This window comes from Chinchilla lanigera, unplaced genomic scaffold, assembly GCF_000276665.1.
Source record: "Chinchilla lanigera isolate Chin_1 unplaced genomic scaffold, ChiLan1.0 scaffold00162, whole genome shotgun sequence".
NCBI classification, from domain to species: Eukaryota; Metazoa; Chordata; class Mammalia; order Rodentia; family Chinchillidae; genus Chinchilla; species Chinchilla lanigera.
Window position 1 is genome coordinate 1,599,774 of NW_004955563.1, and position 25,311 is coordinate 1,625,084.

A 25,311-nucleotide genomic window follows, 5' to 3' on the forward strand; every position below is an offset into this window, starting at 1 on the left:
GCTGTGATTCCTGAAAGTCCCAGCATTTCCACTGGCTCCTTCTCCCCGGCCTACCCACCGGGCTCATCCAGCTCCCCAGCCTTCTCTGAAAGCCCAAGCAAGGCTGAAGCAGCAGCCAAATCCCACATACCCTCCCCTCCTCCCGGGGATGAAATATCCTTGGTCCTTGGCCTCTCTCACTAGCTGGGGACAGGGACCTGGGTCGAGGTGTTGAGCAGATGTCTGAGGCCCCCACACAAGACACAAGACACACTTGGGAAGGCAGGCTCTCTGCATCCTTTATCTCCCAGGGCTTCAGCGGCCCTCCAGGGCGCGATCTCTGGCGATGACAGCCTCCTCGAACTTGATCATGAGCGTAGTCCCCTTGTGCCAGTGTGCCGTGACCTTGGCGGGAAAGCCGCTGTGCGTGAGCACGGCCTCCACGATGCCTGCCGTGAAGCTGGCGCAGTTGAGCGTGCTGTTCTCCTTGGGCACGGAGATGTAGGTGTTGATGAGCGGCTCCCGCTCGATAATGTAGAAGGTGCGGGCGTCATCGTTGGCCTGCTCCAGCTTGTCGGCCTCCTTGCCGAAGAGCGCCTTCCACACGGCCCCCTTGACAAACAGCAACGCTCCGAGCACCTTGGTCTCGCGGCGAGCACCCTTCTCCCGCGCCACCAGCGCATCCAGCACGCGCGCGCCCACCTGGCGGCCCAGCGCGGCCAAGCGCGCCTGCAGCTCGGCCACCGAGAAGACGCGGCTCTGGCAGTGCTGCACCAGCTCGGAGAAGAGCAGCGCGAAGGCGCTGAGGCTCACCTCGGTGCGCGGCCTCGCCAGCGCGCGCTCCAGCAGCGCAGACTTCCCGCGCGTGAAGCGCGCCTCCATGCCTCGGCCGCCCTGTGCGGAGAACAGAGCACCCAGCGTCAGGGCCGCGGGGAGCGGCTCCGACCCGGAGACCCGCGGGAGAACTCGAGGGGGCCCCGGGACGATGCCACCCTGTCCGTCTGCACCAGCGCTGCGCTCCCGGCACAAACCACTCTCTCTCGGCAACTCTCCCGCCCACCCTGACGGAAGCCAGAATAGCCGGGGCGAAAGGGAACAGGTGTATCGGGGACTGGGGACTTGGGCGACGGGGGATCCACGGGCCGGGCCAGAGGGCGGCACGGGGAGAGAACCCGCGCCCGTGGGCAGCTGGGATCGGCCTCGCGGGAAGCCCGCCGCCACGACCCGGGTGGGTGCTGAAAAAGGGGGCCAGAGCAGAAGCTGGGGGCTCGCCCCCTAACTGTTCAGGAAAGTCGCTGGAGGGTGGGAAACTCCAGCGGGGCACACGGCCCCGCCGGGACGTGGGGCGCCAGGAGAGGGCGGTGCGGGGCAGAGGGAAGTGGGGCTGCCGGGGCCCCCCCACCCTCCTCGCGTCTGGGGTGAAGCCTCCACCCTGGGGGAGCAAGGGGAGAGGGAACGTGGCTCCCATCACGCACGGGCGGGGTCCCGGGGATCCGCGATGACCCCGGGGTGTGCGTGGGGCGGGGGACCCGAGACCCCGGGCGCCCCCACCCCGGGTGCAGACGACGGCAGAGGCAGCGCCGAGCCCAGCGGCGAAGAGGGTAGCGGGCTGCGCCGCCGCACGGCCGGACTCCGACAGCCCGGACCCCAAGACCCCGCCCCAGTCCTCAAGGCCGGGGAGAAACCCACCCTGCTCCCAACCCGCAGGGCGGGCCAAAGGGGAGAGGCCGGGCCCCGCGGAAGCCGACAAGCAGGCTCGGTACGTACAGACCCGCGGGGAAGGGCCGGGAAGAGACGACGCGCACCACCGGTAGGGGGTCAGCCGCCGGCAGGGTCTCACCCGGAACCGCGGCACCGCCTCGGGCCCAGCTGCTTTACGGCGCCGTAAAAGGCGCTGCGTGCGCAGGCGCGCGGCGGGACGGGCGTGTGGGCGGGGCGCGCGCGGGGGCGCCTGGGAGCGGCCGCAGGGGGGCGCGCGTGCGCAGGTGGTCTGCTGCCGAGGCGGTGCGGTGCCCGACGGTTCCGGGCAGTTACTTGTGCGCGGCTGTGGCGCACGTGGTCACTTGCTCAGGGCGCACGTAGGGCGATCAATACATATCACTTGTCCCGGGGCCGCGTGTGTGAGCTTCGGAACGAGTTCTCCGGTCCCAACTACGTGCATGAGCGTGCGGGACCCTCGGGAACACGCTTAGGAGTTCCTAGGTACCCGCGCAGCCGCGTGCACCCAGGGAGACATTTGTATCCCGCTGCCTGCGCTGGGCACACGCTCCAGGGCACGGGCACACAGGACCTTTGCGGGGCATTTATTCTTGTCCACCCTTCTGCCCCAGGGCTCCCCACGATGGATCCACGCCCAGTGGGTGACTCGTCCCGTCCAAGTACGTTCGCACCTGCCACCCCCAGCTCCCCCGAGTTGCTCCAAGAACAGGTCAAAAACCACGTTGTTTCCCCTTGATTTTTATCTTTATGAATCACGAAACGTGAGTGCAGAAAAAAGTGGACACACTCGTGTGATCTGAACACACCCGTTCACGCAGCCACGGAATGACAGGGCTCACGTGGCAACACCTGCACTTACAGCACGCGGTGCGAGGAGCTGCGTGTGCCGACTGGGAGGCCGGTGTCCCACGGCACCGACACGCAGTGACACGCTCGTGGGGTCCTCACTGACACAGCCGCGCACCGAGCAATGCCTGTGCTCACGGATGTCATGCCACACAGGTGTGTGTCACATGTGGCACGGACATGCACACAACACACACATTCACGCCCACAACACAAATTCTCGCCCTCCATAAAGTGCTCTTCCGTGGGCACACACAGGGGCGCGCACGACCCCACCACGCTCATTCACCCTGACACGGTGCTCTCTGTCGATGGGTTGAGGGGCATGTTTGCAGCTGGCTGGGGGAGCTGGTTTCCCATCTCAGTAGCGGCCGCAAATCCTGTCCGCCGGGCTGTGACGGCAGTGTGCTCTTACTTAGCGGGCTCTGGGAGCGGGGAGGGAGAAATCAGAGTCAGGCGGACCCCCCGCCCCCCGCAAAGACCGCAGGCCACGCCTGCGCCCACCCTTACCACTTTCCTGGACCCCGGCTTACGTGTGTTTGACTTCTTCTCCAGAGCCTCAAGGATTTTCTGTGTGTTTTGTTTGATTTGTGTTATGTCTGGTGGGAGAGAGGGAGGCAAGTGATGCTGGGGTGTCCCTCCAGACATCCCCTGCTTCCACTGGGAGCTCCCTCAGGACAGCTTCCAGCCTGGGGCTCCCCACAGTCCTGTAGTCAGGGCTCTGGACAGTGTTAAGTAGCCCGTGAGAGACTCAGTCTCATCCTTTGCCCCTTCCAAGCCCTGAGCTCCTCGCCCGGTGCTGGGCGCTAGAACAGATTCACTCGGGGGAGGGCAGCTCTGCGGAGGGCACCTGTGGGCACCGGCTTCAGTCTCTGGTCCGCGGCTTTAACCTGGTTCTGGACTGTGACGATGCTGCTGGTGACCTCCTGGATGTGGCGCTGGACCTTGATCCAGCCCTTCCTTTGCTCTTCCTGGCACTCCAGCGCTGAGTTTGAGACTGAGGGCATGGGATGCTGTGTTTGCACGACCACCCCTCTCCTGAGCACCCCCAAGCCCCGCGGGCCTCCCACAGAACCCGCACTCACTGTTGGAAAGTTCCCTTTTTAGGCTCAGCATCTCCCTGGACATCTCAGCGGCTGTTTAGGAGAGGGCAGGGCTGGGGGCAGAGCCAGCAGGAAGGCAGCGGGTCTAGGGGAAACGCTGGGTCCCCCGGCTCACCCCACCCCCAAGAACACTCACTCTTCACCAGGACCAAAGCAGAAAGCGCGATGCAGAACAGAAATATCAGGGTGAGGAACACGTACAGGCTCGTGACGGACCTCTGCAGCCACACCGGGACCTGGGCACTGTCTGAGGGTGACCTGGGCTGGGCTGGGGCTGGGGCAGAGAGGCCAGGTGACCTGCAGGGCCTGCAGCACCGGCCAGACCATCAGCACTTCTCCAACACCATCAGCGGCTCACTGTTCCAACACCTGGGCAGCTGGGGCCGTCAGTGACGTTCACCATCACCATCAGCAACTCGGCCGCCGCCACCCGCTTCCACCGGCACTGGCACACCCGGCAGCGTCGGTGTTGGTTGCCCACAGTGTCACCACCAAGGAGTTTCATCCGTACCCTCAGCAGCCCTGTCACCTCTTCCTTCCCCATCAACCCGCCTTGTCACTTACAGTCTCCCCACCACTCACCGGTGCCTCCCACAGCACCCGCAGGAGCGGTTTAGATACCCCGTCACCACCACCGCCGGAAAGCTACCCCACACTGTCACACCACAGTCCTCAAAGCCGCCATTCACTGCCACTCCCCGCAGTGCCCCTTCCCAAGCTGGGGGGCTGTGGGCAGGCAGTGGCCGCTCACCTCGTTTCAGGGGTCCTGGATGACCACCCTTGGGCTGGTTCCGGTCCCTGCAGGTCAAGGTGATGTTCTCGTACTCGGGGTCACAGGCATCTGCGTGTGATTTGGGGAGAAGGTTTGCGCAGGACTGCCAGATGCACCCAACGCTGAACACAGAACACTGCTAGGGGTGTTCCATGGGTAGCAGAGCCAGTGTATGTGGGGGTCTGTGGCCAGGGCACCACGGAGCCCTCCGGTGCCCACCGCTGTCCCCGTCATCCTCTCCCATCCGAGCCCACCTTCCAGACCCCCCCCTTCCCACCCCCAGGTTCCTGACCTTTGCTGCCTCCCGTCTCCCCCCGGTGCTTGTCTTTGAAGGCCGCTGCTTGCATTGCGACCTGCTGCTTCACGCCGATCTGGAAGGTTCCATGGTGCCCAACCTGCCCGTGTGTCCACACATCCCCGCCCACCGGAAGCTGTGGGGCTTCCGATGTGGAAATCTCGGGGTGGGAAAGGAAATGAGGCTCGGCCTCCTCCTTTCGGGGATCCGGGACTCTACCCCCCTGGGATGTTCTCACTGCCCCGCCACACTCAAGGGGCTCTAAGAGGACCTGTGTCTCAGGGACAGCAAGGAAAAGAAGCCCCTAGACTCAGAATAGGAACTGTGCAGGAAGGTGTGTATGCGTGCGTGTGTGCGTGTGTGCGTGCGTGTGTGTGTGTGTGTAGACAGAGACTTCCTGGGTGAATTCCGTCTTCTGTCTCAGTAGAGAAGTTGATGGCCCCAGGGTCTCAGCTGGGCGGGTGAGGGCTGTGGTTTAGGAGGTAGGATTTTGGGTTCCTCTGACATCATCCTTCCTGGAGCCCCAGTCCCACCCCACAGCCCCCCACTCCAGTTCTTCTTCTTTAAGGCCCTGTGAATCCAGGCATGATGGCACACACTCGTAACCCCAGTACTCTGGGAGGCTGAGGCAGTAGGGATGGCAGGTTCAACCCCAGCCTGGGTAACTTAGTGACTTAGTGAGACCCTGTCTCCAAATAAACAAAGGGAGGTTGGGGATGTAGGGATGTAGCTCAGTGCAGAGGCCCTGGATTCAGTTAACCCTGGAACTCCATACCCACATTTGGGACTGAGGTCAGACCACATTCTTACCCTCTGCTTTGGTGGGATCCTGCAGGCAGAGTTTACCTCTTCCTGGAGACCCCAGAGGGAGAAACAAACTCCCTTTTCTTTCTTTCTTTCTTTCTTTTTTTTTTTTTAAATCAAATCCCAGCACTCAAGAGGCTGAGGCAGGAAGATTGCTGCAAATTGAAGGCCAGTCTGGGCTACATACTGAGTTCAAGGCCAGCCTGCAGTACTTATCAAGACCTTGTCTCAAAAAATAAAAGCTATTCATGAAACTAGGTGTGGCAGCACACATCTGCAGTCCCAGCTACTCAGGAGGCTGAGGCAGGAAGATCACTAGAGCCCAGGAGTCCAGAACCAGCTACTTGGACAACATAGAAATACAGGCCCCCCCATCTCAAAAAAATAAAATAAAAATAACTGAAAAATTTTAATAAGGTAGCTTACAGTTGATCTTTTTTCCTTATCTCTCCGTGTTTGTTTTATGACCCAGTTTTAGAGCTCAAAAATGTGTTTCTCCTCAGGCACTCCCTACTTCACACCGGCCATATTTCAAGTGTTAGTTTTCTCTCTGGAAGGAAAATGAGAAGTAGAAGACTTTCGGATCGAGTGTAGGAAGTGAGTTCCCCTGTATTTTGGCTTAAGCTGTGTGGTTACATTCACAGTAGCTTTGCAATGGTCACTGCGATCCAGTGACGATAATGTTCTGTCTCCAAAACATTGCCAAATCCTGTCTCCCCAGGAAAAATCAATGTAATAGTGATTCGACGCCAGCTCCACTACACCAGGTCTTAGAAAAAAAGGTCAGTCATCGGGTTACAACAGCCCTAGGAGACGGACCAATTGGAAGCGGGCTCTGCTCTGATGGACAGCTGCGGGGGCGGGACTTCAGCCTTGAGGTATTTTCTGGCTTGGATTGGTCTGGGACCCTGCCCTAGCGCTCAGCAGCCTTCCTCTTTTTTTTTTTTTTTTTTTTTTTTTTTTTTAAAGACAGGGTCACACTATATGCCCAGGCTGACTTCGAACTCGCTATGTAGCCCAAGCTGGCCTCAAACTCGTGGCACTCCTCCTGCTTCAGCCTCCCAAGCACTGGGATTACAGACGTGCACTTGGACTTCCTTTCAGGAACAAGTAGCTGTTAAACTGGAGCCCTGCAAACAGCCATGTCATGTAGGAAACATTCAGAGTGTTGCCTGGCCAGCATCTTCCTTTCACGGAATAATAATCTCGATTTTCTTTTCAAATAGAAAACACATTTGTAATCCCAGCCCTCAGGAGGCTGAGGCAGAAGGATTTCAAGTTCAAGACAAGCCTGGACAACACAATAGCAAATTTGGAGCCAGCCTGAGCAACATGGTGAGACTGTGTCCAAGAGGGAGGGGGAGTTTTAAAGAAAAGAAAGAATAAAGAAAAAGAAAATGTGTCCGCCAGGCATGTTGGCACTGCCTATAATCCCAGCACTTGGGTGGCTGAGTCAGGAGGATCACCATGAGATAAAGGCCAGCCTGGACTAAAAAGGGAGATCCTGTCTCAACCCTCTCCGAAGGAGAAAAACCTGTAGTGCCATAGTAATTGTGCACTCTCTGTGTGTGGCCGTGCATAAGTATACATGCGGTACATGCCCCTGAGTGACATATCTCAGTGCATGTATGGTTATTCATTCAACATTTATGAGTGCCTATTGTGTACCATGCTCTTTTCTAAGCATACAAGGAGCCAGGAAGTCTTCTGCTCTGGATGGATATTTTTTTTCCTTCTGTTTATTTTGTTTTGCTGTATTGAGGGTTGAACCCAGGATCTCACACGGAGCTGCACCCCAGCTCGTTCTTTTTTTTTTTTTTTTTTTTTTTCTTACAAGGTCTTGCACTAAGCTGCCCAGGCTGAGCTCAGACTCGAGAACCTCCTGCTTCAGCCTCCTGGGTAGCTGGGATCACAGGCATGGGCCACTGAACCAGCTGGTTTTTCAGGTCTAGTACTCACAGGGAGCAAGTGCCCTGGGTACGGCCAGTTGGAACTTTGAAAGTACACCTGCCCTTGTGGAAACGTGAACTTGTGACTCAGCCCCAGGCAGACATTCTCGGTAAGCCTCGGCAGATACCCCTCCTGCTCCCTGCCGACTCTGCCTGTAACGTTGGGGGTCCCTCCTCCTGTTGGGGGCATGAAGTTAGGGGCTCAGGGCGCAGGGCTCCGGGTCCTTCTGACACTGTGGTTACTGGAGGTGTCTACGACCAGCCTGACCTCCCTGTTGGGGGTGACGGAGAAGGCACCAGAAAGCTCCTGGGGGGCCTGGGACGCACGGTGACCCTCAAGGTGGCCTCCACGCTGAGACTCGCGTCCCCTCCCGCCGGCAGCCAGGAGCCTCAGCTTGGGGTGACGCTAGATGATGCGGGGGCCCCATTCTTGGAAGAAGAGTTGGGAGACACCGGGGAAGGAGGAAAGCAGGCGCGGGAAGGTCCGGGGAAGGATGGAGGAGGTGGTTCTTCTGGGAGGCCGGATCAACCCCGGTGCCCCGCGCCGCTGAAGAAACCACACACAGCCTCACGTACCCTGCCTTCTTCCTCATCTCCTGGTTTATTTATTTCCAGCCCCCCGCCAGGCTCGCCCCGCTTCGTTAGCCCCGCCCAAACCACGCCATTGTGCTCAGGCGGCCACGCGCAGGCGACAGCAGCGCGCCGCGGTCCAGTCCATGCCCGCGCACTGGCAGTGGCATGTGGTCCCCGCGCGCACGTCCCACGAGCCGCAGGCCATGCCGCACGCGCAGCCAGTGACCTCGAAGCCTGCAGGGAGACCGGGTGGGGCGCTTGGACCCGGAACGGGGAGGCTGCAGGGGGGCTGGGCGTGGAGGTGCCGGATGTGGGGACAGGGCTGCAGGCCTGGACACCCCGGGGTCCTAAGGAAAGGGGATTTCTGGCCCCTTTGGAGCTGAACATGGGAGGAGATGTGTACTCACCTGAGGGACAGGTGGCCAGATTGCCCCTGGAGGAGACACTCCTGCAGTCCAGGTCCAAGTTCTTCAGATCCCCTAAAACTGCACGGGAGGGGCAGGACCACCGGTGAGACCCAGCTGCCCCTTCACCCTCAGTGCCCCCGGGGCCCTGGTGACTTGGAGTTAGGCAGAGAATCTAAAGCTTCCTTGTAGCCAGCTGTGGTGGTGCGGGCCTGTAATCCCTGCTGTCTGCGAGACTGAGGCAGAAAGATTGCAACTTCAAGCCCAGCCTGGGCTACTTAGCACCTAAGTGAGACCCTGTTTCAGAATATAAAGTTTCCCTGGGAATGCACTGCTGCCTTGCTCAGTAGTAGAGCGCTTGTCCAGCATGCTGGAGGCCCTGGGTTCAATCCTCAGGCCCAAAGAAAAGCACATTCCCCCGGGAAAGGCCTGGGGAGGGGCCAGGAGCCCTGGGCCTTGACCTGGGTGCTTTGGAGGAAGGCGAGGTTTGAGAGGCGGGTTGGGGGATGGCTTGGGGAGCTGGGCTGAGTCTGGGCCTTGGCTGGAGATGGGGCTGGCCCGGCTGGGGTGAGCGTTGGGATGGGCTGGGGTTGGCTTGAGGCGAAGGTTTGGGTCTCCCTGGGCCTGGACTGGGGGCCGGGTCAGGTCCTCACTGAGAGAGCTGGCTTGGCTTTGGATCTTCTGATTGATGGCTTCGTCCACAGGACACAGTGACTCACTGGACACCAGCAGCCCCAAGGCGGAGAGGAGGAGGAGGGAGACAGCCTTCATCGTGCAGGGGCTGCCAGAGGGAACAGGGCACCCCCCTCCGAGTTAGGCCCTCTCTGTGCAGGAGAGGAGGACCCGGAACCCACGGTGCCCGCGGGGATGAAGACAGAGCCCCAGCTTTGCCTCTGGGCCCGGGACCGGGACTCCAGCGTGGGCACAAAAGGCCATCACTCACCTGCCCTGTGAGCTCAGCAAGACACAGTCAGTTCTGGGGTAGGAACTCCTGTGCCACTGTTCTCCCTCAGAGACCTCTGGTGTGGAATTTACTCTGGGTGTGGAATAAGTACCTGGGCCGCCTGCCATGCCCACATCCGGGGCTCTGCCCACATCCGGGGCCAACAGGAACCCCTGGAGCAGATTCATGGATGGGGGTGGGGGGAATGTACCCTCCTCCCTGCCGCAATATCCCGCTTCAGGTGACCGCTGCATCCGGACACTGGTCAGGGCTGCTGCCCAGAGATGAGTCCAGGAGCTGTGGTCTGAGAAACAGGCAGAGAAACAAGCGTTTGCATTCAAGGCCGGAGAGGACAGCGCACACCCGGCCGAGACCATGCGCCGCCCTGAGCGGGCATCGGGTGTCACGTTCATACGCAAAGGCTCCTGGGAGTGGGTGCACCTTGCCTAACCCCCTCGGTGGGCTTACCCTCAAGAGAAACCGGCACACTGTCTCCATGGACCACACCACCAGCTTCTGTAGGATCGCCGGCTAGGCAAGCAAGGTGGTTACATTACTTTTGTTTGTTTGTTTCCAACACAATGGACTTTTACCTAGAGAAATACACATGCCATAAAATTGACCGTGTTTAAGTGTACGAATCAGTGGGTGTTAAGGACATTCACGTTGTTCTACAACCGTCACCACCATAATCTCCAGGAAAAGAAAATTTTTTTTCGAGACAGCTTCTCACTGTGTAGTGCAGGCTGGCCTTGAACTCATGGCAGTCCTCCTGCCTCAGCCTCCCCAGTGCTGGATTACAGGTGTGCACCACCACACCCAGCCATGCAGTGTCTTTAACTGGCCACGATATGGAGGCATGAGATCCCTGTGTAAAAGCAGCAAGGGTCCAAAATGGGGCGCTATGTGCTGTGCACCTGTCATGTGCTGACCACTGGGTATGCAGCAGGAATGAACAGACACTGCTCTCCCTAGATAAACCCTTTGGCTGCCGAGCAGACAGATACCACCAGAATGCTTGACAGCCTTGGGTACCCTCCCCCCTGGAAGGAGAAGGACCTGGTTCCAGGAGAACTTCCAGCCTAATTCTCTGGCCCCATGCGGAATGAATTCAGGAAGGATCTTGTGGAAGAGAAGGCTGAAGATGGAAGACAGGTCAGAGTTCATTGGGGGAACAAGCTAAGGAGGGGATTGTAGTGGAGGACGCAGCATGTCCCAAGGTCCTGAGGCAGACTGGAGAGTATTGATTTTAAGAGACAGGACATGAACTACTAAGACAGGAAAGCAAGGAACCTGCTTGGGACAGGGCTCTGTCTTGTCTGACCCTTCTAGATTTGGGGCTCAATTTCTGCCCCACTTTCCCCCCTCCCTGAGTCCCAGCTCATCCCTTCAGCTTGAAGACCCTTAGACACGGCCAAGAAGCAAAGAGTTGTGCAAGAAAAATAAACTCTTTTGGAGGACTGGGTGGGTGGCTCAGTGGCAGAGCACTTACCTGGAGAGTGCAACCCTGGGTTGCATCCCTTGTACCAGAAAAATAATCTGTCTTAATTTTTAGATCATCTTTGAAGACTCTAATTTTCAAAGCTTTTAGCAGAGAACTTTTCAGATAAAAGCTTTGGAAGGATTCAGGAGAAATGAACAGTGTTTAGCAGGGTGCTGGGTGGTGCCTCTAGAGTCCCCTGGGGATCCAGTTTGAAAACCTTTGGGACAGCGGGAAGAAAGAGCGATGTATCCCTTCTCTTTTGAAAACTAAAATCCTTCTATTTCACCACTTTCCACCAGTAAAAGTGAGCTCTACTGACCTCAATTTCACATCTAATGCTATCAAATAAAATCCTAGAAATAACAGAATAGTCACATACTTAGACTCTTAAAATCAGTTTTTTAAAAATGTTTTATTCTTTTAATTTAAGTTTATTGGTATAATTTAGGTACACACAATGATCACATTCATTATAGGGAATTTGTACCTTTTCATGCTATTAAAGTCAGTTTTATGGAAGTACAATTTACATATAATATATACAATTTACATAGAATATACCTTTTGAAGTGCCTGGTTAGATGCGTTTTAACAAAGGTATAGATAAAGATATAGGTATAGATATAGATGATGTATAGATGATGTAGATACGTAGATATAGATATATTTTCCTGCTGTATGTTTTGTGTTCCCTGAGCAGAGTCTAAAATAGGTAGACATAGATGTAAACATAGATGATACAGATGATGTAGGCATATACATATATGTACATGTAGATATCTGCCTGCTGTATGTCAAGCGAACGTGATCACCACCACACTACGGAAACTGTTCTGCCTGCTGTGTGAATGTTTTGTTTTTCTTAAGGAGAGTCTGTCAAGGGGCTGGGGATTTAGCTCAGTGGCAAAAGCGCCTGCCTGGCAAGCACAAGGTCGTGAGTTCGGTTCCTGGTACCGGAGAAAAACCAAAAAAATAAAAAAGGAGAGTCTATCGAATAAGTCAGGTTTTATTGTGTCATTTAGGGAGTGAACTTCTGCATACAGTCATGTCGCCATCACCATCAAATGCCTGTTTTTTAAATTTGTATCTGTCCATGTCTGCGGTACACAGTGACTGAACCCCTCACGGGCAGCTAGCTGGTGCCTGTACATCACACATCTGCCTTCTTGTTTCCCCGCTTCCCCCGCCCCTCTCCCACTCCCTCTGCCTCTTGTAAAAGCCATTTTGTAAGAGCCAGCGCTTATCATTTAAAGTATAGTTAGGCAAAACAAGAGTTTCTAAAAGCCCCCAAGAAAAAAGTCTCTGTCTCATGAAGCCACGTAGGATTTTTCTGCCTCATATACTGGTTTTCTTTATGAATGTTTACAACTGTCAATGGCTTGTTCGCCTCCTGTTAATATGCTTCTGTCCTTGAAATCTAATTTGAACAAAGAGGACTTGCGTCAATCATCAATCACTCAGAAGCCTAGAAACTGCTGCTAGCCTCCGGAGCAAATCCAGGCTTCTGATTGGCTGCCTGACTAGATAGGAACTTGTTGCCCTGGTGATGAGGTGGGGATGGCCGGCGCCTGTAGCAAATCAGAAAAGAATCCCTGACACTGCTTCCTCTCCAAAGAGAATGATGGAAAACAAAAGTCAAAGCCTTCTCTATATTCAGGAGATTGAAGCCAGACCCTCTCTCTCACCATGTAATAAATGAAAATCAAAATAGAGCAAAGATCCAAACGTTAAAAACAAACATTGAGCCTACTGAAAGATAAGACAGGTACAGCTCTTGAAGTCATGGCTACGGGCAAGGACTTTCTTAACAGAACCTCAGTGGCTTAAGAAATAATACTGAGAATCAACAAATGGGATCCTCAGGTTAAAAAGCTTCTGCACAGCAAGCAACCAACATGCTGTAGAGCATAAAATGTGGAAAAATTGCCAGCTATGACTCAGACGGAAAACGAATGCCTAGAATATATAAAGAACTCAAAAATTTACCCCCCATATGACAGACCCAATCAAACATCAGCCAAGCGAAATGAAGACACTTCTCAAAAGAAGCACACATGGCCAATAAACATGTGGAAAAATGGTCAGATCACAGGCTATTAGAGAAATGCAAATTAAAACAACACAGATTCCATCTCACTCCAGAAAGAATGGCTATCATTAAGAAGTCCAATAACAAACGCTGGTGTGGCTGTGGTGAAAAAGGAACCCTACTTCACGGGTGGGAGTGTAAACTGGTACATCACTATGGAAATCAGTATGGAGATCCCTCTAAAATTGGGGTCAGCTCTGCACATAATTGTGTTAGCTCTTATGGACCAGGTCCACTTATTCACTCCGATTTTACCTGGCCTGTCTCACCTCTCTTCAGGCTGAAGACATCAGGATGACAGTAAGTAAAATGTTAGACGGACTTGGTGGCACACACCTGTCATCCCAGCACTCAGGAGGCTGAGGCAGGAGGGTTGCCATGCGTTTGGCAAATAAATAAAATAAAACAAAACAAAACAGAAAAAAAGGAGTAAGTAAACCGCTTTCCAGGGTCTGCAGGGACATCAGCAGTGTGTTCAATGTCCCCTACAGCGATGCCACAGGACCCGGCCACTGTCCTAACCCTTCAGCCACCCCGGACTCCGGGAAAGCAGAGCCCGCAGGCCACCCGGGACACGTCCACCCCCATGCGGGAACCATGGCCCCACATGGGAACTGCAACCCCCACCCATCATGCCCTGCGACGCTGTCTCCCAGGACCCACAGGCCGCCCTGAACGCAGGTCAGCCAGACCACGACTCGCACAGGATGGCCCGGCTGCCGGTGACACAAACCCACAGTCTTGCCTTTGTTCCCCTTTTTCTATAAAACCCCAACGTTTCTGCAAACCCCTTGAACACAGACCCTGAACTTTACCTGGGCTTCCCAGCACAGCCGTGTGGGACAGGAATGATCTTCAGCCCTGTCTTCCCAGCACTCGTGGAGGCTGAGGCAGGAGAGTCACAAGTTCAAGCTCAGCCTAGGCAGCTTACTGAGTGAGTAAGACCCTGTCTCAAACTAAATACTAAAGAAAAGGCTTCTGGGTGACTGTGCATGAGGAACACTCCTGGGATCAAGTCTAGCTCCTAGTGGCCTTGAGCAAGCAGAGAAGTTCTTCTAAGCCTCGGTTTCCCAAAGTGTGAGATTGGAGTACCCAAGTGTGGTGGTGCACGCCTGTCATCCCAGCACTCAGGAGGCTGAGGCGGGAGGGTCACCATGAGTTTAAAGCCAGCCTAAGCTACATAGTGAGACCCTGCCTCAAAAAATGAAAAAGATTGGAGCATTACTATTAATGATCTCACAGGGCCACAGTGAGGACTCTCTTTTTTTTTTTTTTTTTTTTTTTTTTTTTTTTTTTTTTTTTTTTTTTTTTTTTTTTTTTTTTTTTTTTTTTTTTTTTGGTTTTTCTCTGGTACCAGGAACCGAACTCACGACCTTGCGCTTGCCAGGGAAGCACTTTTGCCGCTGAGCTAAATCCCCAGCCCCCCCCTTTTTTTTTTAAAACAGTCTTGCAGTGTAATCCAGGACGGCATTGAACTCACGTGATCCTCCTGCCTCAGCCTCCCCTCCCACACTGGGATAACCAGTGTGCACCCCTACGCCCCACAGGCCTGCTTTATGTGACGCTGCATCAATTATGCTGGACAGGACATGGAATGTGGTAAAGATCTCATAAGTCACGCCTTCTGTTTTCTGTTTTCCAGAACCCCTCCAACCTTTGGGCTTGCAGCTGTCCCAGGAAGGACCACGCACACCTGGTCCTGTCTTGCTGGCCTGGCCCTGGCAGCCGTCGTGCGTCCCCCTTGGAGCAAAACCTTTCCCCTCCTGGGGCGGTTTCCTCATCCAACACTTTTTCACAATGTTCTTGGTAGCAGCTGTTGGTTAATTTGTGTTTTTAAGATTTTGAGCAACTTTTTCTCGTTAAAAAAAAAAAAAAAAATTAAAAGGGGAAGCTGTCTCCGCTTCCTCCACGTCTGGGGCCCAGCGCCACCGACTCCTTTCTTCCCTGTGGCCCCCTACACCGGCTCTCCTTGGTTGATTGAGCCACCTCGCTTCCTCTTCTGCCGGGAGCCACCAGCCCATGCTGCAAGTCCCAGCCACATCCGATTTGCCCCCTTGGCAGCCAGGGTCTGTGGGCTCCCCCTCGCCACCGCCTCCTCCGTGCCCCTCCCCCCGCAGCACCTGGTCACCCTGGACCCTGAGGCTTCTAAAGGTTCAGCAAGTTTTCGTGCTGGTGTCTGAAGCCTGCGTCTCCCCGAGCTAAACAATCGTCCGCAGCACCTGATGTGTTGAACAAGTCAGCCAGCATGGGCGTGTGCCTGTTATCCCAGCAGTCAGGAAGCTGAGGCAGGAGGATCTCTGTGAGTTCGAGGCCAGCCTGAAGTACATGGCAAGACTGTCTCCCAAGAGAAAAGAAGGAAGGGAGGGAAGGAGGGAGGAAGGGAGGGAAGGAGGGAGGAAGGAAGGAAGGAAGGAAGGAAGGAAGGAAGGAAGGAAGGAAGGAAGGAAGGAAGGAAGGAAGGAAAAGAAAATCCGCTGTTACTTTCCATACAAGCTGAGCTGCTGAGGGAAGGAAAAGTTCGTTCCAGAACTGCACTTTATTCCCGGGGAAGGAAGGACAAGGCCAGCAACAATCCTCAGCAGACGACGGGTGGAGTCGGGCAAGATAGTGCCCGCCTGCATCCCAGCTACTCAGGACGCTGAGGCAGGAGGATCCCAACTTCAAAGACAGCCTGGACAATTTATCGAGACCTTTGTTCAAAAATAAAATTGAAAAGGGCTGAAGATGTGTGCGCTCAGCAGTGGAGCCCTTGGCTACTGTTCGCACCACCTGGGCTGCAGTCCCAGTACTGTAGCGCTGCAGAGAGAGGAGAGAGGGAAGGGCAGAGGAGGGGGAGATCGGGCGAAGAAGCGACGGTTGTCACCACCTCTATGGGGAGATTCCTGGGTACCAGGGACACCCTTGAGCCCAGCGGAGAGTCACAGCTGGGTGACTTTCCAGACCCCCTGATGTGAGCCGGGTCGCACGATTCTGCCTGCAGTGGAATCTGTGACCGGGGCTGGGGTTCTCACACCCGCTTACAGGAGAACGCGGGGCGAGTTATGTGCATTAGGAGGGATCAGCCGATGAAACCCAGGCGCGGGACATCCTGCGGGGCAGGCAGGGAACCCCGGAGCGAGAACCCCGGAGCGAGGATGCCACAGGACAGGAAGCAGGGGCCTCTGGGGCGCCTGGGCTCAAGGGGAGGGGGTGCGTTGCGGGGGGCGGGGCAGCAGGGTGCTGTGTGTCGGGAATCAGGAATTCCTACCCGGACACACAGGGGAACGGAGTCGCGGGGGCGGCCTCCTGGGGTGCAGAGACGGGGCGGGTTGGAGGACTGGAGCCGCCGCCACGCCCACCGGGGCCCTGGACCCTTGCAGGCTGTCTTCTTTGAAGCAGAAACACGAGATCACCAGGCGTGAGGAAGTAGCACGCGCGGAGGCGGCCTAAGGGACCACGTCTCCGCTCAGAGCCAGCGTCACCCCTGCCCTACTTCTCCGGGGCCTCTAGGGTCACCCGAGCCCCAGCCGCGTTGACAGGCTCTGGTCAAAGCCCGGGAAGTTGGGCCACAGTGCCGCCTGGCGTCCGCGACGCATGTGCTAAGGTGGGGCTGACAACCAACTCCCGCCCCCCACCAGGGACTGAGGACCTGCGTTCTCCCACATCCCTGCCCCACGCAGTGCGGCTCTGCTGCTGGGGAGGCTGAGACAGGAAGATCCTTCCTCACCGCGGCACTGCTGGTGCACGGTGCTTCGTGCCTGCCTCGGGCCCCACTTGCACGACGGCGCGTGCAGTTTTTCTTAGATTGCCCCGTGTGCTTAGAAGGATCGATGACCCCAACCTCAGCAAGCTCCTGGGTGCCCTAAAGGCGACGCAAGGACAAAAAGCAGCGCTCCGCCAGGAGGCGACTTCCTCGCCCCTGCCCTGCCCAGACAGTGTGGGCAAAGAAGCCTCGTGGGCCCCGGAGCAGAGCGCAGCCTTTGCCTCTCCACCGTCTGGGCAGAGGGTCGGGTTCTCCTATCCTCTCCCACCTTCAAACCCGAAAGTCCCAACCCCCTGCACATAAAGCAACTAGCTGGAGACAAGGCCTTTACAGAGATAATTAAGAAGAGGAAATTAAATGCGGACCCGAAGAGGGGGCAGGGAGGTGAGAAGGATTGAAGTATGTATAAATCTTCCCAAAGGAATCCCATTAATTTTTTAAAAATGCTTTAAGAATTTAAAATAAACCCATGAAGGTTTTTTAATTTTCAAAGAGGAAATCAGGACACAGACATATAGAGAGAGATGACCAGGACGAAGAGGGAAGAGAGCTCAGCTAGTCAGGTGCTCAGGAGAGCACCTTAACTTCTGCTAAGCCACCCAGTCTGTTTTGTGACTGCAACCCTAGCAAATACACCCACTGAAGGCTCTGCTAAGTCCTGCAGCCAGGAGCACCCTGGAGCTTAGAAGAAGCAGGGAGGGTCTGCCATGGGACCATCCTTGCTTGAACGCAGGGTCTGATCCCTGAAGCCAGAGACAACCCAGCCTCTGTGCTGCCGGTCCCATGGGACCAGTTCCTGCCTGTAATCCCAGCACTCTAGGAGGCTGAGGCAGGACGATCCCAAGTTGGAAGCCAGCCCTGTAAGACTTTGTCTCAAATAACCACAATACTACCACTCCTACCAGAGAGCAGCCAGGAGAAGCCTAGTGACAAAGGAGTGACACCGTGCCACCAGCTGTGCCACACTCCCTGCTGTCTGCTCTGCAAAGTGGCTGCTGGGACAGGGACCAGCAAGGCAGCCAGGCTTCACTGCGAGTGAATCCTGGAACTGCCCACTGTCAAACCAGAGCCAGGCTCTTAGCCTCCCCGAGGGCCGAGGAGGGGCAGCCGGCTCCCTCAGAAAGAAAGCGAGGGGCGGGCGCCAGCTGGCGGGGAGAGGGAGTTTATTTCCGCGCAGAGGGAGGGGCCGGGCAAAGGTCAGGGCAGGGGGACTTCTTCCAGCTTCTGGTCCAAGGTCTTGAGGTCGTCTAGGAACCGAGTGGGCGTGAGGATGTGAGAGGAGCCTGGGCAGAGGCGAGAGGGTCAGGGCGGCCGGTGCTGCCTCGGCCGCTGGCCCTGCCTGGCCGGGGTCTCGGTGAGAGGGCCCATCCCTGCCCCCAGCCACCCAGGCCCCCGTCTGCCTAAGGACACAGGCGTCTGGAAGCTTACAGGGGTCCCGTACCCCCGCGAGCCCTGGGAACCTAAGCCCCGGGGCCCCCAGAGTCCAGCCCCAGCCCGACCCCCCAGAATCTTCATCCCCTGGAACTCCAGCCTGGCCACTCACCAATAAGCACCTCCCACTTGCCCTCAGTGGCCCTGGTCACCTCGTAGGCCGCCCTCATCTCCGACATGGCCATGCCACCCAGGACATACACGATGAGTCTGGGCCCAGCCCGAGCCTCCACACCCACCTTGTTCTTGTGCCAGTGGCCAAAACGGGCACTTTGGGGAGGAAAGGAGTGGGGTGGGGACAGCGGTCAGGCCGGGCCAAGACACATGTCCCCCCCACACACACACACACAGGCCCAGCTGGAGTCAGGGCGTCCCCGGACCCCCACCTGACGGCGGCCTGGGAGCTGGGCGCGGGGGCAGGGTCAGACACAAAGGGCCACAGCTTGCGGTCCAGCCGGTCCTCCACGGCATCCTAGGTGGCCAGAGGGGGAGGCTCAGGGGCCAGCGTCCTGGCAGACAGGAGTGGCCTACACCTCCTGCCCCTCGGAGACCTCAGAGTCCAGGCATCCCAGGTCCATGGGATGCGGAGCCAACGCTGGACAGGCTGGGCCCCTGAGGTTGCTGCCTTCAGGCCCCAGGACGGCTGGGGGCTCTGTGGGGGTGCTTGGGATGGGGGCAAGGGCAGAGGGGACACAGAGGGGGTGGCCGGTGGGTACAGAGGAAGTGCTGCCACCCAGCTTCTTCCGGTGCCCCCCTCAGCAGAGCAGGCTGGGCACCAGGGAATGCAATAATGAGGGATTTTTCCACTAAGCCCTGCGGCTTAGTGCTGGGAGGCTGAGCTGCTGCCGGGCCCAGGGGGGCCGCCCCAGCCCCCAGGTACCTCCATGACGTCCTTGACGAGCGGAGTCCAGCGGGACAGCTGATAGGTGGGCTCCGTGCGCTCCCTCCGCTCCAGTCTGCTGGCGGTCCCCGAGCCCTGAGCGGGCCAGGCAGGAGGTGGAGGGTGAGGAGGAGAGGGTCACAGACAGGACTGCGGCTCAGGGGGCTGTGCAGACGGAGAAGGTGCACGGAACAGAAAGTGACAGAAACCAGAGCGAGCGCGGGAGACGGGAAGAGAAAGAGAGGAGGCTGGAGGGCTGTGGAGAAGCAGGGCCAGGCCCAGAGAGAGGCGGAGGAGCTAAGCGGAGTCCAGCGAGGAAGCTGCAAGTGTGAAGGCGGGGTGGGGGGGCATCCCCAAGGCATCCAGGAGTCAGTGTGCCCTGCCCTCCGACGTGGGGGGCACTGCCCCTGGCCCTAGCGCTCAGGCCCACACCCACCACATGCACCACGGCCAGGACCAGCAGTGCAGTGGCCTTGCTCCCCCTGTGGCCCAGGGCGTGACCCGGGACTTGGGCTGGCCCGCTGCTCTGTGACCCTATGCCCTCCCTGCGCGCCCTGCACACAGGGCCTGGCGACGTCGTACCCCAGGGTTGGTGATGGCAGCACCCAGCTGCTCCAGGTTTCGGATGAGGCTGCTGTAGGCCTGCACGTTGGCGTGCTGGATCAGCTTGGCCAGGTTCTCTTCGCTCACACCTGGGGGGAGAGGGGCGCTGGAGGGGGCCCAGTGGGGCCCTCATTAAGAGGGCAGGAGGGGTGGGGCGGGGGTCCCAGGACCTGGTGGAGCCCCAAGAGTGAGGATCAGGGGTGCTTTGTGTCACGGGAACTGGGCAGCCCTGAGGGAATCGATGGGGACTTCTGCGATGAGGTGAGGCCCCTTGCTAGCAGCAAGTGGTCTGGGGTCTCCTTGCCAAAGGAGGGCACTTGGTGCTCGTGAGGTGCTCACTGGGCCCAGAGAGGGACCTGGGGGATCTGACAGGAGGCAGAAGGGTGGAAGGCTCCCAGCACTGCCGAGACACGCGGGTGTGTGGTGTCCTAGGTCTCCCTGCCCACACCCACCGTTCCGCAGAAGGATGTAGAGCAGCAGAACCCGGATCTTGTCATAGGGCGGCACGGCGGCGTCCAGCAGCACGGGGACGATCAGCTTCATGGCGTCCTTGATCTTCTCACCCTCCGCGTCGGAACCCATTGCCAGGTCCTACGGGGTGACAGAGGCCAGTTAACTGCGAGGGAAGACAGGGGCGAGTGTGAGGTGGCCGGTCAAGGACACCCCCAGGGTCCTAGGCAAAGGTTTTGGGTTTGGGCCCCACCTCCCCCGTGCAGCAGGTCTCCCAGTGTCCTGCCCACCCGCACAGGGGCCACTGCCCTGCCCTGGGACACTTCCCACAGCCCCACCCCTCACGCTGGTCTCGCTTCTCCCCAAAGCCCCGCCTCTCCCGGAGGTCCCGCCCATTCCAAGACCCCGCCCCTCCAGGCCCCACCCCTTCCCACAAGCCCCGCCCCCAAGGGCCCACGCTCCCTGGGGCCCCGCCCCTCCACGCGCCCCGCCCCACCTGCTCCACGCTGCACAGCTTCTCCACCGAGCCCTTGAAGTGCTTCATGCAGTCGTCAGCCAAATGCAGGTGCGTGGAATACTGCAGGGGCGGGGGACAACGGGGGCCAAGTCAAGACAACACGGCGTGCAGGACAGGCTGGAGAGGAGGTCCGGGCCCCCAGGCAGTGTGGGGACGAAGCCCGAGCGGCCGGGCTCACCTTGTTCAGCTCCTTCTGGTACTGCGGCATCTTTTTCAGGATGTGGGACAGGTCCTTAATGTTGGCCTGTAGGGGCGGCGGCGGAGTGAGGCCAGGGACCCGTGGGGGTCGGGGTTGCGGCTCAGGAAGCAGGCTGGGGCCCCGCCCCCTCGCCAGGCGACCTAGGGAGGTAGGCGGGCTCCTACCTTGTCCGTGGTCATCCTCTTGCTCTCACAGAAGGTCTTCAGCAGCTCCGTGACCCTCCTAGCCACGGGGGAGGGCAGGGTGAGGTGGGGCAGGGGCCAAGCTGTGCGCTGGGCGGGGAGAGGTGGGAGGGGCGGGAGTCCGGCAGAGGGGTGTGGCTTACGGGTGGGCGGGGCTCACGGCGGGGCGCTTCTAAGGACCCGAGGCCTCGGAGCAGGCCCACCCGGGGGACAGCACAGGGCTCCCACCCCAGCAGCCCCACTGGCGCTCGCACTTGGAAACGTCGGCGATGTGCATGTGCCGAAGCTCCACCCACAGCTCGTCATCCTCGTCCAGCAGCACAGCCTTCTCCCGCGCCTCGCTCAGCCCCGTGGTCTCGTACCTGCAGAGGCAGCGCGGGGATGCGGGGTCAGGGCCGTGCGGCGAGGACCAGGGACTCGGCGCGGGGCAGTGGTGGCGGGAGGCCGGGCTTGCGGCCCGCCCACCTGTACGTGTCCTGTTCGATGTCCAGCAGGTCATAGGCCATGGCCTGGAAAGTGAGCTCGTGCAGCAGCGGCGACACGGGGTCCGCTGCCCGGTCCACGATCAGCAGCTGAGAGCGGGTTTTCTCCGGACCCTGGGCAGGAGGGAGGCAGCAGCGAGGATGACGGCCTGTTCCTAACCCTTCCTCTACGCGGCTCACCCCACCTACCCAGGGCCCCCTCACCTCGCCCAGACTGGGATTGTCTGCCTTGAAGGCGTTCAGCTTGGCCAGGACGGCGTGGGCCAGCTGGGCCGTGTCCTCCGGGCCCCTGGAGATGGCAGACAGTGGGCATCAGGACACACGGGGCCTGGGGGTGCTGGGCACAGACTAGGGGCCGAGACTGGGGCTGAAGGTAGGGGTCGGGGCCAGCGTGGGGACCGGGCTGGTGCCAGCAGAGAAGTTAGCGGCCGGATGTGGGATGAAGTCAAGGTCAGAGGGCAGCACTGGGGACAGGGCTGGGCTGGGTCCCCACTTGCGGTAGCGGATGGCCGGGTACTCCTGCAGCGTGGCGCACAGTGTGGCGATCTGCTGGGCCAGCGCCTCGAGCTGCCGCATCCGCTCCCCTGCCCGGAAGGGGCAGTAGAGGTTGTAGGTGCTGTGGGGGGCATCCAGGGAGAACACCTGGGGGACAGAGGTGCCAGCGCCACCAGTGTAGGTGCACATCTGACACCTCCCTCACTTCCAGCCCCCACCAGACACCCCACCCCGCCCAGGACGAGCCGGGGCTGCACCTGCGCCTCGAAGGGGAGGAAGGCAAGGTGGATCTCTTTCAGCGTCTTCACCACCTTTGCCAGGCGAGAACGGCCCAGCTCATTGAACAGGGGCTCAGGGCAGGCTGGGGTGGGCAGAACGGGCCGTCAGACCAGAGTTACACCACGCCCCTTCCCCCCAGCCTCCCAAGCTCCCAACTCTTCTCACTCACTGTCGGTGAAGAAGATGTGCGCTGCTTTGTAGGTGAAGGTCGGGGTCCCCCGGAAGTCTGCGATCAAGGCCTGCACCGACTGGGGAGTGCACATCACTCTTCAGGTCGGACTGGGCACCCCCCAGCCGGTCTCCCTGGCTGCTGCCCATCCCACATCACGTACAAACGTGCCCAGAGGGACACACGCACAGGCGCCCGCAGGCACCGTGTGTGCCACGTGCACAGTTGTGCCCACACGCACGCACACACGCGCATACACACATTCACAGGCTCACTCGTGTAACCACCTTCTCCGTGGGGCTCAGCAAATAAATGGCCTCCAGGCTGGGGATGGGTTCTCGCCGTTTGTTGATGTCTTCGACAACTATAAGCAACAGAGGAAGGGGCACGTGTGGGCGGCGGTGGGTGGGGTGGGGGCAGGAACACATGGCGGTCTCAGGTTAGGATCAGGAGAGCTGTGTGCCCGGGGCACGGCGCTGATGTGTGGGAGGCTGCACAACCTAGATTCCTAAGCAAGAGCTGCACACATAGAGGGTCACTCACCTAAGACTACAGCCAGGGTCTGCACATTTGGGGCTCACACTTACAGGCTGTGCCCTCGGGGTCCCACACTCAGGTTCCGTCTACAGAGCGTCTACTCACTGGTGATGCCCTCGGCCAGGATGTCCGACATCTTGCAGCAGGACGACAAGATCCGCATGCTGGGGTGGTCCATAATGAGTACCTGTCCGGGCGGATGGACAGACAGATGGACCCATGGGCAACACGCAGGCAGAAGAGACCACGCTGGCCCCCGGGGAGGAAGGGGAACTAAGTTTCAAGGGCTAGGTGGGCAGGAGCCGCCCTGCCAATGCCGCCCCAGTGGACCAGCAGCCTTCCCAAGGAATTCTTGGAGATCCCAAAGGCAGGGTCTCCCTCCCAAGTGGGCGTGGACTGGGGAGCCAGGCTTCTGCCTCCCCCCTACCTTCCATTCTCCATCCTTTTTGACACTCCGAATGACTCCGCTCAGAATTTCTGCAGGGAAGAGAGGGAGGGCACCGGGAGCCAGTGCTCTGGTCCTACCACACCCCCTTAGGGCTGGACTCCTATTTGAACTCCCCCTCACTTCCCCTCTCAGTCCCGAGAGATAGCTCCTGGCTTCACCCCAACTTACAGGCAGGGAAACTGAGGCTCTGAGGGGACAGTGAACATGCCTGCGCACCCTCAGAGCCTAAGTGGCACGGAGCTTGGGACATAAGTAGCCACTTCATGTCTGGGATGCACTCATGGGTGGAAAAGTGGGGCTCATTACAGACTCCGCCGCCTCCAGAGCTGGGCTCTCTGCTTCCCCATTTGCTACGCCTCCACTTTTTCTGCTCTGGGGCTTTCAGCCCAACCCCACTCCATCTCCACAGTCCCTTTCCACTCAAGTGCATGTCCCTGGTCATCCTGGCAACCTCTATGCCTCAGTTTGCTCACCTGTAAAGTGGGATCATGGCTGTGTTTCCCCCCCCCCATCTCCGCATTAGCCCCTCTATAGTAAGCTCCTTTTAGAGTTGGGTGTGCTGCCCTGAGGAAGTAGCTGGGAGAAGGGACTGGGTGGCCGCAAAAGGCCTGGCCAGCGTCATGTCCACTGTTATCAGGACCGCAGGGGCGGAAGGAGCAGCTGAGGCCGGAACCACTGGCGTGGGGGAGGGGCGTCCTCACCCCTCCCTCCAGACCTGGGCCCCGGGCCCTCCAGCTGCAAGGGGCTCCAGGGATAAGGCCTGGGGGAAGGTGCCCCCCACATCACTCTCGTGGGGCCTGGACACGCCCCCCAAAACCACCTGCAATCGCTGACCAGCGCGCTATGTGGCCCCCAGGTCCAGTCCCGAACTTTGCCCGACCCAGAGACCCGGGAGCCGCAGGAGCAGTGGAGGGGGGATCGATCTGTGCCCTTGCCCGGCCAGCACCCTAGGAGCCTGGGCTCCAGTCTACGCCACCGCTACCGGCCCCTCTGGCTCCCCACTGGGTCCCCAGAGCCCAGTGTCCCAACTTTGTTCTGGCGTCCCGCTGGGACCTGGCCCCTGTCCGCCCCCTCGAGGGTCAAGACCCCAAATCCCCGCCAGCGGAGTCCTGGGCCTCCGGAGTCCCTGCGCCCCCCGCCCCTAACCCCCCCCTTGGGAACCGGAGCCCCGCCCCAGAGGAGAACTCACTTTCTCCCACTACCGCCTTCAGCCCCGAGGGCGCCATCTTCCCCTAGGAGCGCCTCCGACGCTTCCGGGTCTGTCCCAAGGTGGGGGCGTGGCCCCGCGAGTCATCCACGTGGGCCCCGCCCCGCGACCCGGGCCCCGCCCCCTGCGCACCTGGCCCCTCCCCCTCCGGGTCTCCGGCGGGGAAGGTCGTGTCCCGCGCGGGGCCGGCGGGCGGACGTCTCCGCGCAGCTGCGCACGGCGTCCCTCCCACGCCAGGGACGGTGACCCGCTTGCCTCTGTACCCTCAAGGTTTACCAGCAGAAGAACCAGCCTGTGTGAACCACACTGACCAACTCAGAGATACAGTACAGCCGGGCGTGGCGGCGCATACCTACAATCCCAGCTTCTCAGGAGCCTGAAGGAGGAAGATTCCAAGTTCGAGGCCAGCCTGAGCAACCTGGCCAGACTCTCTGTCTCAAAATTAAATTTAAAAGGAGCTAAGGATGTAGCTCAATGGCCTGCCTAGCATGAGTCCAATCCCCAGCATTTAAAAAAAAAAAAGTCACACTTGATACAGAACTTCAGGGCTTGCTCCTATAGTCTCTGAGCAAAGGGGTGGGCTGGTGCCCTGTCACCTAGAAGGTACAATTACAGCAGAACTCAAATAAGGTCTTAGACCTAGTAGGTGATGTGTGTGAGTGCAGAGAATACTGCTTGTCTCAACTTGATCCTTCACTTGCCCGTGATTATTAACTTCCAGGGCTGGGATC

General features: G+C 58.6%; 4 protein-coding genes and 2 long non-coding RNA genes across 10 annotated transcripts; 2 read left to right on the forward strand and 4 right to left on the reverse strand.

Moving 5' to 3' along the window:
• Positions 1-253: 253 nt before the first annotated feature.
• Positions 254-1,912, reverse strand: Trappc5 (trafficking protein particle complex 5). 4 transcript variants are annotated; one of them, XM_005413168.2, is made up of 2 exons: positions 1,820-1,912; positions 254-873 (listed from the first exon to the last, which is right to left on the reverse strand). In XM_005413168.2, exon 2 carries the CDS (start codon positions 859-861, stop codon positions 295-297), a length of 567 nt encoding a protein of 188 aa, XP_005413225.1. In that variant the 5' UTR covers positions 862-873; positions 1,820-1,912; the 3' UTR covers positions 254-294. The 4 variants fall into 4 exon arrangements, with proteins under 4 accessions (XP_005413225.1, XP_005413224.1, XP_005413223.1 ...); XM_005413167.2 differs by having other exon boundaries at positions 1,751-1,877; XM_005413166.2 differs by having other exon boundaries at positions 1,747-1,876.
• A 507-nt stretch (positions 1,913-2,419) lies between these two features.
• On the reverse strand, positions 2,420-5,063 carry Mcemp1 (mast cell-expressed membrane protein 1). 2 transcript variants are annotated; one of them, XM_013509163.1, is made up of 7 exons: positions 4,712-5,063; positions 4,399-4,488; positions 3,849-3,953; positions 3,630-3,680; positions 3,395-3,541; positions 3,078-3,143; positions 2,420-2,969 (listed from the first exon to the last, which is right to left on the reverse strand). In XM_013509163.1, exons 1-7 carry the CDS (start codon positions 4,764-4,766, stop codon positions 2,956-2,958), a joined length of 528 nt encoding a protein of 175 aa, XP_013364617.1. In that variant the 5' UTR covers positions 4,767-5,063; the 3' UTR covers positions 2,420-2,955. The 2 variants fall into 2 exon arrangements, with proteins under 2 accessions (XP_013364617.1, XP_013364616.1); XM_013509162.1 differs by having other exon boundaries at positions 3,784-3,921; positions 4,712-5,038.
• A 2,977-nt stretch (positions 5,064-8,040) lies between these two features.
• On the reverse strand, positions 8,041-9,500 carry Retn (resistin). Its single transcript, XM_005413172.2, has 4 exons — positions 9,388-9,500; positions 9,098-9,225; positions 8,448-8,525; positions 8,041-8,274 (listed from the first exon to the last, which is right to left on the reverse strand). Exons 2-4 carry the CDS (start codon positions 9,213-9,215, stop codon positions 8,138-8,140), a joined length of 333 nt encoding a protein of 110 aa, XP_005413229.2. The 5' UTR covers positions 9,216-9,225; positions 9,388-9,500; the 3' UTR covers positions 8,041-8,137.
• A 307-nt stretch (positions 9,501-9,807) lies between these two features.
• LOC106147460 lies at positions 9,808-10,848 on the forward strand. Its single transcript, XR_001232372.1, has 2 exons — positions 9,808-9,931; positions 10,363-10,848. It is a non-coding gene; the product is annotated as an uncharacterized LOC106147460 (long non-coding RNA).
• Positions 10,849-13,247: 2,399 nt separating this feature from the next.
• Positions 13,248-17,745, forward strand: LOC106147459. The gene is made up of 3 exons (XR_001232371.1): positions 13,248-13,893; positions 14,602-15,258; positions 15,453-17,745. It is a non-coding gene; the product is annotated as an uncharacterized LOC106147459 (long non-coding RNA).
• A 102-nt stretch (positions 17,746-17,847) lies between these two features.
• Positions 17,848-24,668, reverse strand: Stxbp2 (syntaxin binding protein 2). The gene is made up of 19 exons (XM_005413173.2): positions 24,563-24,668; positions 23,353-23,402; positions 23,031-23,112; positions 22,676-22,752; positions 22,389-22,467; positions 22,198-22,301; positions 21,939-22,087; positions 21,650-21,734; positions 21,429-21,559; positions 21,218-21,325; positions 20,946-21,003; positions 20,761-20,826; positions 20,562-20,642; positions 20,068-20,206; positions 19,595-19,704; positions 19,013-19,108; positions 18,519-18,604; positions 18,245-18,402; positions 17,848-17,984 (listed from the first exon to the last, which is right to left on the reverse strand). The coding sequence occupies exons 1-19, from the start codon at positions 24,597-24,599 to the stop codon at positions 17,899-17,901; spliced, it is 1,782 nt and encodes a 593-aa protein (XP_005413230.1). The 5' UTR covers positions 24,600-24,668; the 3' UTR covers positions 17,848-17,898.
• Between the last annotated feature and the right edge of the window lie 643 nt (positions 24,669-25,311).

Excerpts from the sequence above, each read along its gene's own strand:
- Retn (XM_005413172.2), bottom strand. The coding sequence starts at position 9,215 with ATGAAGGCTGTCTCCCTCCTCCTCCTCTCCGCCTTGGGGCTGCTGGTG. Across the intron at positions 8,526-9,097 it reads AAGCCAAGCCAGCTCTCTCA|TTTTAGGGGATCTGAAGAAC; the intron begins GTGAGGACCTGA and ends CCTCCCGTGCAG. Across the intron at positions 8,275-8,447 it reads TCTGGCCACCTGTCCCTCAG|GCTTCGAGGTCACTGGCTGC; the intron begins GTGAGTACACAT and ends GTCTCCCTGCAG.
- Trappc5 (XM_005413168.2), bottom strand. The coding sequence starts at position 861 with ATGGAGGCGCGCTTCACGCGCGGGAAGTCTGCGCTGCTGGAGCGCGCG.
- Mcemp1 (XM_013509162.1), bottom strand. The coding sequence starts at position 4,766 with ATGCAAGCAGCGGCCTTCAAAGACAAGCACCGGGGGGAGACGGGAGGC. Across the intron at positions 3,542-3,629 it reads AAAAAGGGAACTTTCCAACA|TCTCAAACTCAGCGCTGGAG; the intron begins GTGAGTGCGGGT and ends CCATGCCCTCAG. Across the intron at positions 3,144-3,394 it reads ACTGAAGCCGGTGCCCACAG|ACATAACACAAATCAAACAA; the intron begins GTGCCCTCCGCA and ends CTCTCCCACCAG.
- Stxbp2 (XM_005413173.2), bottom strand. The coding sequence starts at position 24,599 with ATGGCGCCCTCGGGGCTGAAGGCGGTAGTGGGAGAAA. Across the intron at positions 23,113-23,352 it reads AAAAGGATGGAGAATGGAAG|GTACTCATTATGGACCACCC; the intron begins GTAGGGGGGAGG and ends CCGCCCGGACAG. Across the intron at positions 21,326-21,428 it reads ATCGAACAGGACACGTACAG|GTACGAGACCACGGGGCTGA; the intron begins GTGGGCGGGCCG and ends CTGCCTCTGCAG.